We start from the raw sequence: 12,167 nt of genomic DNA, 5'->3' as shown, positions 1-12,167 counted from the left end.
AGCCATGACTTCGAAATTTACAGTGTCAAAAGTGTAGCTAAGTGGCCCGACGCAACAGCGTAATGTTCACTCATTCTCAATAAAAACGTCACTGACGTCTTTAGCCGTCAATGGCGGCGAACGAGTCAATGTCGAACCCTGCTGCCGCCATGAGTGGAAATTTGTCTTTAATGGCGGTCGATTTATTTATTTTTTTCCCCAACGCTGGCCTTCACTTCCGGAGTAGTCCACATTTACGCGGCGCTTTCCGATACATATTTCGCCTGTAATTAAATTCAACCAACGCTCTCTCCAGCTTCAACGGGAGGGGAAAAAAAAAAAAAAAAAAAAAAGAGAAATAAATCACAAAGACATTTTCTCATTGTGCCCGTAAAGCATTTTTATGACGACGTGCCGCATTTTGACAGCTGCTGCGTAAAGTACTTTTGAATTAAAGTCTCGTTGGTGTGACCAACGCGAGCGATCGAGGCTGCACTCGCCACGCCGAGCAACAAATTCAACCAGATGCTATTTTGCAACACATTTGAATAATTTACAGCTTTCTAATTTGTTGAGTGAATTCCTTGTAAACACATAAAAGCACATATTAAATGGGTGTTTACACTAATCTTTGTCCTGGTTTAGGATTTCGCTCTCTTTTTTTTTTTTTTTTATGGCGTGGCAGCGCGCCGATTGATAATGCATCACAGCTTGACGTGGCCCATAAAACGCGGCAAAGAAGAAGAAGCTGCATTATGGATGACCATCTGTTTGTACACGTGAGAAGCACGCGTGCGCCGGCCGCATGGCGGTAACCAAGTCGAAACATTTTCAGAGTAGACAACGGCGTACTGAAAAGCTATTTTTGAGCACTTTTGACTGATCTTTCAAGAGCCTCGCAAGATTGTGTGCTATGACAAGATAAACAAAGGACTCTCCTTTTGATGTTTTTGATTAGCTTTTGTAATCAGCCGAACATGTAGCGGTCTCACTAAAAATACCTCTTTTCTGACCAACAAACGGAGAAAACAAGTTATTTGTCATGGCAATATTTTAAGGTAATATTTTTTGCTGCATTTTTTTCGGTTGTTTTTGTCTTTAACTCATTTACTCCCAAAAACGTAGAAATACGTTCTCTTTCAAATATTGCCATGCTCCCAAAGACGTATTTATACGTTTTTTTTGTTTGTTTGTTTGTTTGTTTTTTTGTTTTTTAATGCTAGAGCATAAAGAGGCTTTGATGCCCCTAACCCTATACCCCCACCCACCCCAAAAAAAGAAGGCTTTGATGCGGCCTCTGAACTGAAGACAATGCTTGAAGCAATGGCAGTTATTACAAAGAAGTTATTACAAAAACGGCCAGTAGGTGACAGTAGAGTATAAGAGATCAACGAGGGCCATGTTTTTGCTGCTTTATAATTGTAAAAAATTGAGTTTTTTTCTTGCAAATTTGTGAGTTTTCTTTCCTTACACATTTGCCATGTTTTGTCATAAATATTTGAGTTTTGTCTAGTAAATTTGTGAGGTGTTTTTTTCTCTCGCAAATTTGCCGCTTTTTAATTGTTGTAAATATTTGAGTTTTTTTTCTTGTAAATTTGTAACTTTTTTTCTTGCAAATTCGCCACATTATGTCATAAATATTTGAGTTTTGTCTCATAAATTGTGAGGTTTTTTTTTTTTTTTTTGCAAATTTGCCGCTTTTTAATTGTCGTAAATATTTGAGTTTTTTCTTGTAATTTTTTTTTTTTTTCTCGGTATATTAACCCCTTCTCGAAAAACATATATACTGAATTCATAAGTGACTCCCTTTACCATACATCATAGAAATCCATGTCAATTTTTTTTTTGTTTTTTTTCTTACTCAGGGAGTATCCATGGAGGGTTGGCCGCACTTAAACATGCACTTTGATAATCTGACACTTTTCTCCTCTATCTGTGACAAATGACAGTGTTTTCTCCACTTAGCTGACCGCAGCATCTTTCTATCCAAAAAAAAAAAAAAAAAATGCACGCCTCGGCCTCACGTCTTGGCAACTGTCACATTCAAGGTGTTTCACAGATGAGAAGCCCCCCCCACCCCCCCAACTACACACACACCTCCGTCTATTACTTTCTAGCTAAGAGCATTGCTCTGCAGAGAAAGGTAATTAGCAGGTGCTGGCGAGCTCAGCGGAGGGCATCCGACGACACTCCTGTGGCTCACACGCACACACACACACACACGCGTATACATACATATACGCGCGCACACACGTTCTGATAGCCCGCCGAAGTGCGCAGTCAGCAGCGTGGGCTCCCCAGGCTCCTTGGATGTGACTGATCCTTTATTGAGTTACTGTTTTACGCCTACTTTACCTCACTCGCTCTCTCTCTCGCGCACACACGTCAGTCATAAACACACGCACGCACACACACACACCCCGTTTGATCATTTACCCATCTCCCTAACCAAGGTCACTGTCTGTTTTCTCCCCCTCCTCCTCTTAAACTTCATTGCTCTTTTTCCTCCGCTCTTATATTCCTCTCCCGGCCGTCCCCGGGGGGCATCGAGCATCGCCACGTGAAGACTGCCAGTCAGCGGAAGAGAGAGAGAGAGAGAGAGAGAGAAAGGATGGAAAGAGAGAGAGAGGGAGGGATGGATGGAGGAGAGGTGAGTCGAGACAGAGACGGAATAAAATTCTGCTGATGTTTGGTTAATGGGAGTGAGGTGTCAGGGATGGCCTCTGATCTTTGCTGCATGGATACGTTGTTCAAAGAGCGCGCACAAAAAACAGCACACACAGCCAAATCTGATTCTCTCTCACACGCACGCACACACGCAGATTTAAGCGCAATGGATTGACAGAATGACAGCGCCGACGTGCCCTTTGAAAACTTTGCCCCCCCCCCCCATCCCCTTCTTTTCTTTCCTCATCTTGATCCAAAGCAGAAGCATGTAATCCGGCAAATGTACGCCGGCTTCATTTGCATGCGGGAAAATCAATTCAAAGTCAATTGCATAAATGCGGCGTCCAACTCCGAAGGAGGCCGTCGCCGCCTTTGTCAATATGTTCACGGCGACCTGACAGCCCCCCCCACCACCATTACAAAAAATAATTTTTTACCTGAGGATGCCTTTTGTGATTTGGCAGATTTGATTTACGGAATAATGCGAGCGGGCATTAGAATACGTTTGCACAGGCGCTGGCCTCTTTTATTTTTCTGCTGACTGTTTTTGTCCTTGAGCAAGCAAGTCCTCATTAAGCTAATGCAAAGCTCGCCGACGGAGACGCAAACAAACTGACGTTGCAGCGCCGCGCCGACCCACCGACGCCGGGGCACCTGACGACAGGGAGGCGGGCTCGTTATGCAGATGAGGTCCGGGGGCGCCGCCCCCCGGCCGGCTCGGCGGACGCCCACCGGCAAATGGCGGGATAATGCCACACCGACGGGCGGAATTATTCGCCATCGGAAAGGCCGTCATCAACTTCTTATTTGGGAATGATGATCTTGCTCGGACCACCTGAACTCATTGACTGGCAGCCATTTTCATTGAAACAACCCCCTTCGCTAATGGGCTGTTTTACTGGATTTTGACTGATTTTTGCAAGGCCCACAGAATATTATGTTCTATTGCTATAAAAACATGGAACCTACCAAAACAAAGATTAGAATCTCTTCTTTCATCAGGGAAAAAAAAAGTATATTTGTATCTGTTCCTCTAACTTTCGTCAATATTCACATTCCAGGTGAAAACGGTGACAAAAAAAGAGCTTGTTGCAACATGGCACTGGCGATCTCTTATACTCTGCTGCCACCTGCTGGTCGTTTTTTGTAATAACTACCATTGCTTTAAGCCACCTCTACATGTCAAGTTGCTGCGTCAAAGCCTTCTGTATGCTCTTCCATAAAGAAAAAGGTGTAAAAATGTTTTTGGGAGTGAAGGACAATGTATTAAAAAAAAACGTTTTTACACGTCTTTGGGTTTGAATGAGTTAAAGTGGAAGTCAACCTTAAACATTTGTTGACAATAGTGACCTCACATAAACATGACATTTTGATTAATATTACATTTGTGGTATATGAGTTATGAAGGAAAATTCAGCCATTTTTATCCATCTCAGGGGGCGGCCATTTTGCCACTTGCTGTCGACTGAAGATGACGTCAATGTTGCTCAGGGCTCAGGCAACGACCAATCAAGGCTCACCTGTTTTCCGAAGCTGAGCTGTGATTGGTTGTTTCATGAGACCTGCGCAACATTGACGTCATCTTCAGTCGAAAAGCAAGTGGCAAAATGGCCGCCAACGAGAAGGATAAAAATAGCTGGATTTTGCTGCTTAACTCATATTCCACTAACGCAATATTAAAGGGATACTTGACTAATTGAGACATTTTCAGCAGTAAAAAGTTAATATTTTGTCTATAATTAATGTGGTACCATTGTTATTTTTCATGTACAATTAGTACCTTTAACACATTCATTGCCAGACCAGCAAAAAAAAAAAAAAAGCATAATTTGACGTCTTTTTCCGTCAATGGCAGTGAATGAATGAAAAAGTAATTTTTAAGGTAATTTTTCTACTTGCTGTTGACGACCAATCATGGCTCAGTTTACTGACCAAACCCAGAAAACAGGTGAGCCATGATTGACCGTTACCTACTTCCTCAGCACAGGTGATGTCATCATCAGTCGACAGCAAGTAGCAAAATTACTTTTTAAAAGGTATTAATTGTACATGAAAAATAATGGCGTTATCAAATTCATTCTGGACAAAAATTTTAACTTTTCACTGCTGAAAATTGTTCAATGAGTCAAGTATCCTTTTAACGATAAAACCATATTTTGACTAATGGGGCTACATAAAACGTATTACTGTCAAGAATTTTTAAATTAAATTAAAACAAATGCACACTTCAGTTGTTGTGCAATTTTGGAAGTCAGCAGATAATTTTTATTGAAGAAAATGTATAAAGGGAGACAAAAGTCTGCTTGCATTGGAAATTTGACAGGCTGTTTAAATTTTGGTCACCTCGGCTCTGTGTTAATGCAAATATAATGAAACTTGTTTTCTACTAGATTACGCCATGTATCAATTTTTTGGACGAGGGAGCAATTTCCTGTAATATTCTTAGTTTGCAACAGAGGCATTTAATGGCTTCCTGCACACTCCAATGGAGTCAATGAATGACAGCAACACATTTGATATTGTTCCTTTCCAGTCATGAAACGTGTTAACAGAAGGAATAAAAACATACATTAAAAAACAATGAATCAAAGTAGGCTACTTGTTTTTGAAAATCCTGCAAAGGACACCTCGTTTGCATGGATTATTCAAAGTATCCAAACATCCTATTGGCAGACTTTTGTTCCCTGCCTATTGATTTGTCCGTGGAATAATCATTACTGATTAAGAATCTGCAAATGATTAATCGCCGTGACAAGAACATCTTTTGAAAAAAAAAAAAAAAAAAAAAAAAAAAAAAAAAAAGCTCTGTGACCTAAAGGGGACGTTGGTGTCGTTTAATGTAAATGTTTTAAAAACTTTTTTTTTTCTTTTTTTTTAAGAATTGGATAAGTTTTTCCTCATCTTGCCAATTTTTTTTTGTCATTTTGGTGGCATTGTGGATTCTTTTTTTTTTACTTTTGGAGCACATTTTCATCAACCCTAAAACCCTTTTTTTCCCTCAATATTTTATTTCTGGTTTTCAGTCCACCCCCCCCCCCCCCCCCCAAAATTTTTAAAAAAAAAATAAATAAATAAAATACAAATACAAAAATCAAATAACTATTAATTAAAAAATAAATAAATAAATAAATAAATAAATACATAAATAAATAAATTAATTAATTAATTAAAAAAACAAAACAATAAATAACAAAACCTGAACCCCCTTTTTTGGGGGGGCTAATTCCTAATCAACATGACATAATCTTACCTTTGTCATTGCGCCCCCTTTTGCTTTCCTTGCCGTATTCCATCGAGTCCGACTCTCTGACCCCCGACTGTGCCAGCACGCAGTGACTTAAAGTGACGCCATCGGGGAGTTGGTCTGAAGTTTAAAAAAAATAAAAAATAAAAAAAATGTTCATATTGGCATCACTTGTAAATTTGTGAAAATATTGAGTTTTGTACGTACGCGTGTTTTCCGTGGCGCGTTCCGTGTGCGAGGGCGAACTGGACGCGCTGCTGTGATTGGACGACATCTGAGCTTCCTCCAGCGAGGGGGAAGGGGAGGGGCTATCGTCGTGCATTCGCTCCTATTGGCAAACGTGAGGACGGTCATACATGAATCTGACAATTTGCTAAAACAGCAATTTTACCCAATTCACAATCCATTCTCGTTTTTCAAAAGACAACCACAACATTTCGGCAGGTGTACCTAATGAAGAGGCCGGTGAATGAATGTTGTCATATATCAAAAGATGGAAAATGTGACGCCAACTCAACTGTTGCCCTTTTTCCCCAGAACAATTGGGATCATTGTTATTAATCTTGGAAACTGTGAGCCGTTTGCAAACAAAGTCTTCCTCCTCGCAATCAAGGAGTGAACTTTTCTTTTTTCTTAAAATGTGACATCATACTTTGTGGTCATGTATTAAGCGTGTGCTATAACAAAAAATGTATTTAAATGCATTTGTATTCACAACTATTTTATAGGATTCTGCACGAAAGCTGACATTGTTTGTCTCACTTCAAAAAGTTGAGTTTTCAAGGAAGGACATGTCCTGACGATAATCACCATAAAAATACATATTTCTTTCACGGAAAACTATAACCTTTTGAGTGCGCCATGTCAGCTGCTGCATCTATTTGGAGGCACACAGAAATAGTCCAGTTCAAATACAGTGCAACGCGTTTAATACGCTCAAAAAATCAAAACTTTTTATGGCATCCTGTTACACATACAAAAGCATTAACGTTGGATATAACGTGCCGTGTATTTTTTGTTGAACTAACAACAACAGTCGGCATGATTTTTCCGTTTCAGGTGGACGAGCTTGCGCGTACGCGCTCGCTCACCTTAATGACGGAGGCGGGGGGCCGGGCGGCGGGGTTGGCGTGGTGGAGCTGCGCCATGTTGGCGATGCTGGCCAGCGTGCTCAGGCGGTTCATCTGGCCCATCGCCATGGAAACGGAGGCCGGTGCCAGACTGGCCGGGATCAGGGGATGTGACATCATCATGAAGGGCAGCTGGTCCAGAACTTGAGAAGGGACAAAACAAGAAGATGAGTCAGGTTATTATTTCTTTTTGTATAAGTGGAGCCTTGTGTGATCTCTGAGGAGGAGGCTAATATATTTGCCACTGGTCACAGTTTGATTCTGAACACTGATTGGGACTTCAAAAAGAGTCCAAATGCAATAGAACAACACCGCAAAGTCATAGATTGGACTCATGAAGTTAAGGACATGCCAAACAAACAAATAGTAGCAAGACACAAGAAATTTATGCTAATCACCTTGGACGTTACTGACTATTAACAAATTCAATATTATTGAGATTTAGTCAAATAAATATATTTAACGCAAATTTTGTAGGTTTGTAAATTATGTCGACGCGCAGTCCTACGCAAATACGTAAATATTATTCTATATTATTTTATGACAATAATGCTTCACGCATTTCTGCAACAACTAAACAAACAAAAGTGTCGTTTCTTCTATGTTTAATTAGTTTTCAGTCACATTGTTGAATAGTTGATTGTTTAGCTTTTAAGTTTTCAGTCAGGTTGTTGATTTGTTAGCCATTTAGTTAGCCAAATTAGCCCGTGAGTTAGTTTGCTCTTCATCATTGTTTCGTAACTTGTCTGCCAGTAACTTATTTAGAATGTTTATTCTTTAATTAGTTCATTTTCAGTCACATTGCTGATTAGGTAGTTGATTGTTTACTGTTTAGTACCTGAGTTTTCAGTCAGATTGTTGATTTGTTAGCCAGTTAGCTAGCCAATTAGCCTGTTAGTTTGCTCATTATTGTTTCGTAACCCTGTCCGTCAGTAAATTAGTTAAAATGTTTCTTCTTTGTTTAATGAGTTCATTTTCAGTTACACTGCTGATTAGTTGATTGTTTACTATTTAGCAGCTTAGTTTTCAGTCAAGATTGTGGATTTGTTAGCAAGCTAGCTAGTTAGCTAGCTAGCTAGCTAGCCAATTAGTCTGTTAGTTTGTTCTTATCAAAAGTTTTGTAACTTGTCTGTCGGTAACTTAGTTAGTTAGTTAGTTAGTTAGTTAGTTAGTTAGTCAACTCAACTTTATAAAGTGCTTTAAAAACAGGCATTGCTCTATACAAAGTGCTGTACATAAACAAATATCAGTTTTGCAGTAAACAAGAACAAAGCAAACATTTTGAAGTGCGAATACAAGTTGTTTTTTTTACAAGTAAATACATTTTACATCAGTAAATAAATAAGAAGTAGGCAAGTGAATAAAGAGAGAAAAAAATACATAAGTAGACTAAACATCAAGCAAAGTTAGCTAGTTAGTAATAATCGTAAAATATTCTAAATTTTAAAGTTTCTCAGCTACATTTTCCCTCAAAAGTTAATGGAAATTTCCATGGTTTTTGGAATGAGCCCCAACTGAACCACACCGTACTCATTAGTGTTCACACCTGCCCAAGAGAACGGCACCAAGGCGGAAAGCAAACAAGAGTCGGCCTACCAATAAAGTGGACAAAAAGGTGATAGTGTGAACATTTTGGCATCGTTCGTGAGCCCCAAGTGGGATATTTCCTTCTACTTACTTTTCCTGAATTGCGGTTCAAGTGACATTCTAGTTGTGCTCACGACAGCACAAAGACAAAGACAAAGACGTTCCCACCGCCTGCCTCACTCGCGGCAAACAACCACTTGTCCCTTTTGATATTCCGACGCACTTTCACCACTTCCAAGCGCACCTCATCTCATCTCGGCCAATCTATTGTTCACAAAGCTCTCTTTAAGTCAAGACTTGACTGGCTTTAAAGGGAAATCCCTTCTCTCAACGGCACCCCTGCGGCTTGTTGACGTCCCTCTGGTCAGGACACAAACAATTCCATTTGGGAGTGGGGGGGGGGGTGGAGGTTTGACATAAATATTTATCATTTAATAAAGGCACAAGCAAAAACAAAAGACACACACGGGGAGGAAGTGGAACAAAAGAAGCTGATGGCAGTGCTGGTGCCGGGCCAGCAATGCATGATGGGTAATTATGCACACAAAAGGAGGGGAGAGGAAAAACACAATGTTGGTCGCCTTTCTGCACAATTGTCATAAATAATATGAAAGGGATGAAGAGGGGGGAATGAAGGAGGGACAGTTGAGGAAAGAGAAGAAAGGAAAGGAAGGTAAGAAACAGGAAATGGGGTATAAGGAAGGGAGGATGAGCGAAGGAACAAGACAAATGAGGAAAGAAATAAAATGAAGAAACGAGTGAGAGTAAATGATGGATGGAAACAAAGCGGAAGGAAGGAATCAATAAAGGAATTATGAAGGAAGGAAGGAAGGAAAGAAGGAAGGAAGGAAGGATGGAAGGAAGGATAAAATGAAGAGAGTAATGAGAGTAAAAAGTATATTGAGATAAGACTGGAAGAAAGAAGGAAGGGAAGAAAAGAAGAAGTAAGTAAAGGAAGGAAGGAAGGAAGGATTGAGGGAGGTAGAGAAGGAAGTAAAGTAACCAGACGAAAGAAAATTACAGATGGAAAGCAGGAAGGACAGTACATGAGGAAAAAGAAAGAAAGAAAGAAAGAAAGAGAGATAGAGAGAGAGAGAGAGAGAGAAAGAAAAAAGAAAGAACGAAAAAGAAAGAAAGAAAGAAAGAAAGAAAGAAAGAAAGAAAGAAAGAAAGAAAGAAAGAATTAAAGAAAGACAGAAAAGAAAGAGACAGAAAGAAAAATGGGGAAAAAAAGAGCAAAAGAAAGAAAGAAAGAAAGAACGAACGAAAGAAAGAGAGAGAGAGAAAAAAGAAAGAACGAAAAAGAAAAAGAAAGAAAGAAAGAAAGAAAAGTAAAGAGAAAGAAAGAGAAAGAAAGAGAAAGAAAGAGAAAGAAAGAGAAAGAAAGAGAAAGAAAGAGAAAGAGAAAGAGAAAGAAAGAAAGAGAAAAGAAAGACAGAAAGAAAGAAAAACGGAACAAAAGAGAAAGCAAAAGAAAGAACGAAAGAAAGAAAGAGAGAGAGAGAGAAAAGAAAGAACGAAAAAGAAAAAGAAAGAAAGAAAGAAAGAAAGAAAGAAAAGTAAAGAGAAAGAAAGAAAGAAAGAGAAAAAGAGAAAGAAAGAGAAAGAAAGAGAAAGAAAGAAAGAATAAAGAACGAAAGAATGAACGAACAAAAGAAAGAAAGAGAAAGAAAGAGAAAGAAAGAAAGAATAAAGAACGAAAGAATGAACGAACAAAAGAAAGAAAGAAAGAGAAAGAAAAAAGAAAGAAAGAAAGAAAGAAAGAAAGAAAGAAAGAAAGAAAGAAAGAAAGAAAGAAAGAGAACAAAATAATGAAAGAAAGAGAAAAGAAAGACAGAAAGAAAGAAAAACGGAACAAAAGAGAAAGCAAAAGAAAGAAAGAAAGAAAGAACGAAAGAACGAAAGAGAGAGAGAGAGAAAAGAAAGAACGAAAAAGAAAAAGAAAGAAAGAAAGAAAGAAAAGTAAAGAGAAAGAAAGAGAAAGAAAGAGAAAGAAAGAGAAAGAAAGAGAAAGAAAGAGAAAGAAAGAGAAAGAAAGAGAAAGAAAGAGAAAGAAAGAAAGAATAAAGAACGAAAGAACAAATGAACAAAAGAAAGAAAGAAAAAGAAAGAAAAAGAAAGAAAAAGAAAGAAAGAAAGAAAGAAAGAAAGAAAGAAAGAAAGAAAGAAAGAAAGAAAGAAAGAAAGTGATGAGGAAAAGTGAAGAGAGGAAGACGAGACAAAAGCTGGAAGGAAGAAAGCAAGCAAGCAAAGCAAAGGAAATAATTTAAGGCAGAAAAGAGAGGAAAAGAATGAAGACAATTTGAATGCAATGAAGATGTCATTGTCTTTGTCTTATGTGTAAAGTTTGAAATAATCAACCACCAAAAATCCGCCAGATTTAGCTAGCTATGTCGCGTTCGCGAATCCCTGGCGAATAAAACTAAACACGCGTTTGATGTTGTGTGTTTTGGAACACTGGACGTTTCCCAACAAAAGAAAAATGTGAGTGGGACGTAAACAAACAGCTGCTGCCACAATCAAGCAAGCATCATTTGACTTCTACTGGCCCCGCCCACCACATCCACCTCCACCTTCCTGCTATCATTTCATCCTCACCCCCACCTCCTCCTCCTCCTCCTTCTCGGCCCTCCCATCGCTCTCTCTTATGTTTCATTAAAAAACATCAAAAGTCAAAAGCGGCTCTCTTCTGTTTATCCAAACAAACCATTACTGTAAACAAACAGCGGCTGTAAATTTCCCAGAAGATCTTGTTAAACGCGCAAATGGCGCTAGCAAAGGTGTCGCGCTCAGCATTTGTTTGCTTCCAGCGCTAGTAGCGGACCGACGCTTCCCATAAGGCAGTGGGAGGCGCCGGAAAAAAAAAACAAAAAAACAACAACAACAACATGTCGTATGCACGCGTGCGCTCTTGACTCTCGCATTAAGAGTGATTCAGCTTTACAGGTTTGGTAATGGGCGGGCGGTGGTAACCATGCCACCCTTAACTCCACGCAGATGCTATCGGCGGTGGTGAACAAAAAGCTTACGAGCGGACGCCGAGCGCCAGAAAGAAACGCACACGATAGTAATGATAGCGACAAATAAACGCGCAAACCGTACGCGCGCGCGCCCCGGATTGATAAACGTATTCCACACAGGCCGCCGCGTAAGCCCCGTCATCTGTCTAAACACACCGATGTCGCTTTAGCTTGTCGATAACGGTGGTGGTGGTGGTGGTGGTGGTGGTGGTGGGGGGGGGGGGGGTAGTGCATCCGGCTCGCCATCGATTGTCCCCCCGTTTGTCGTTTGCATTCAAGGTAGTAGTGAATTAGAGAGAAGGCGATCGATTGGGCTTCGGCCTCTCATCTTCGTCATCTCTCCATCGAGCTCGCTGTCCATCTTTCGGCCACAAGGTGGGCAAAACGGCAGCACACGCGACTACGGCTCCGCTTCGTACTTTAACTCATTCACTTCCAGGACATTTTCGCGATTTTACTGGATTTTGACTGATTTTGCAAGGCCCATAGAATATTGTGTCTTATTGCTATAAAAACATGGAATCTACCTGAAGAAAGATT

At 39.8% G+C, this 12,167-nt stretch overlaps 1 protein-coding gene across 2 annotated transcripts in view; it reads right to left on the bottom strand.

Moving 5' to 3' along the window:
• dachc (dachshund c) overlaps positions 1-12,167 on the bottom strand; it is a 43,500-nt gene that overhangs the window by 8,368 nt on the left and 22,965 nt on the right. For both annotated transcript variants that reach the window (XM_077495274.1, XM_077495275.1), the window contains exons 4-6: positions 6,982-7,163; positions 6,098-6,218; positions 5,897-6,010 (exon numbers count right to left, since the gene is read on the bottom strand). In XM_077495274.1, coding sequence (XP_077351400.1) covers positions 5,897-6,010; positions 6,098-6,218; positions 6,982-7,163 — 417 coding nt within the window. The remainder of the gene's footprint in view (positions 1-5,896; positions 6,011-6,097; positions 6,219-6,981; positions 7,164-12,167) is intronic.

Source organism: Festucalex cinctus, chromosome 14 (assembly GCF_051991245.1).
Source record: "Festucalex cinctus isolate MCC-2025b chromosome 14, RoL_Fcin_1.0, whole genome shotgun sequence".
Classification (NCBI taxonomy): domain Eukaryota; kingdom Metazoa; phylum Chordata; class Actinopteri; order Syngnathiformes; family Syngnathidae; genus Festucalex; species Festucalex cinctus.
The sequence above is the reverse complement of the archived record's forward strand: the minus strand, read 5'-3'. Positions and strand labels throughout refer to the sequence as shown.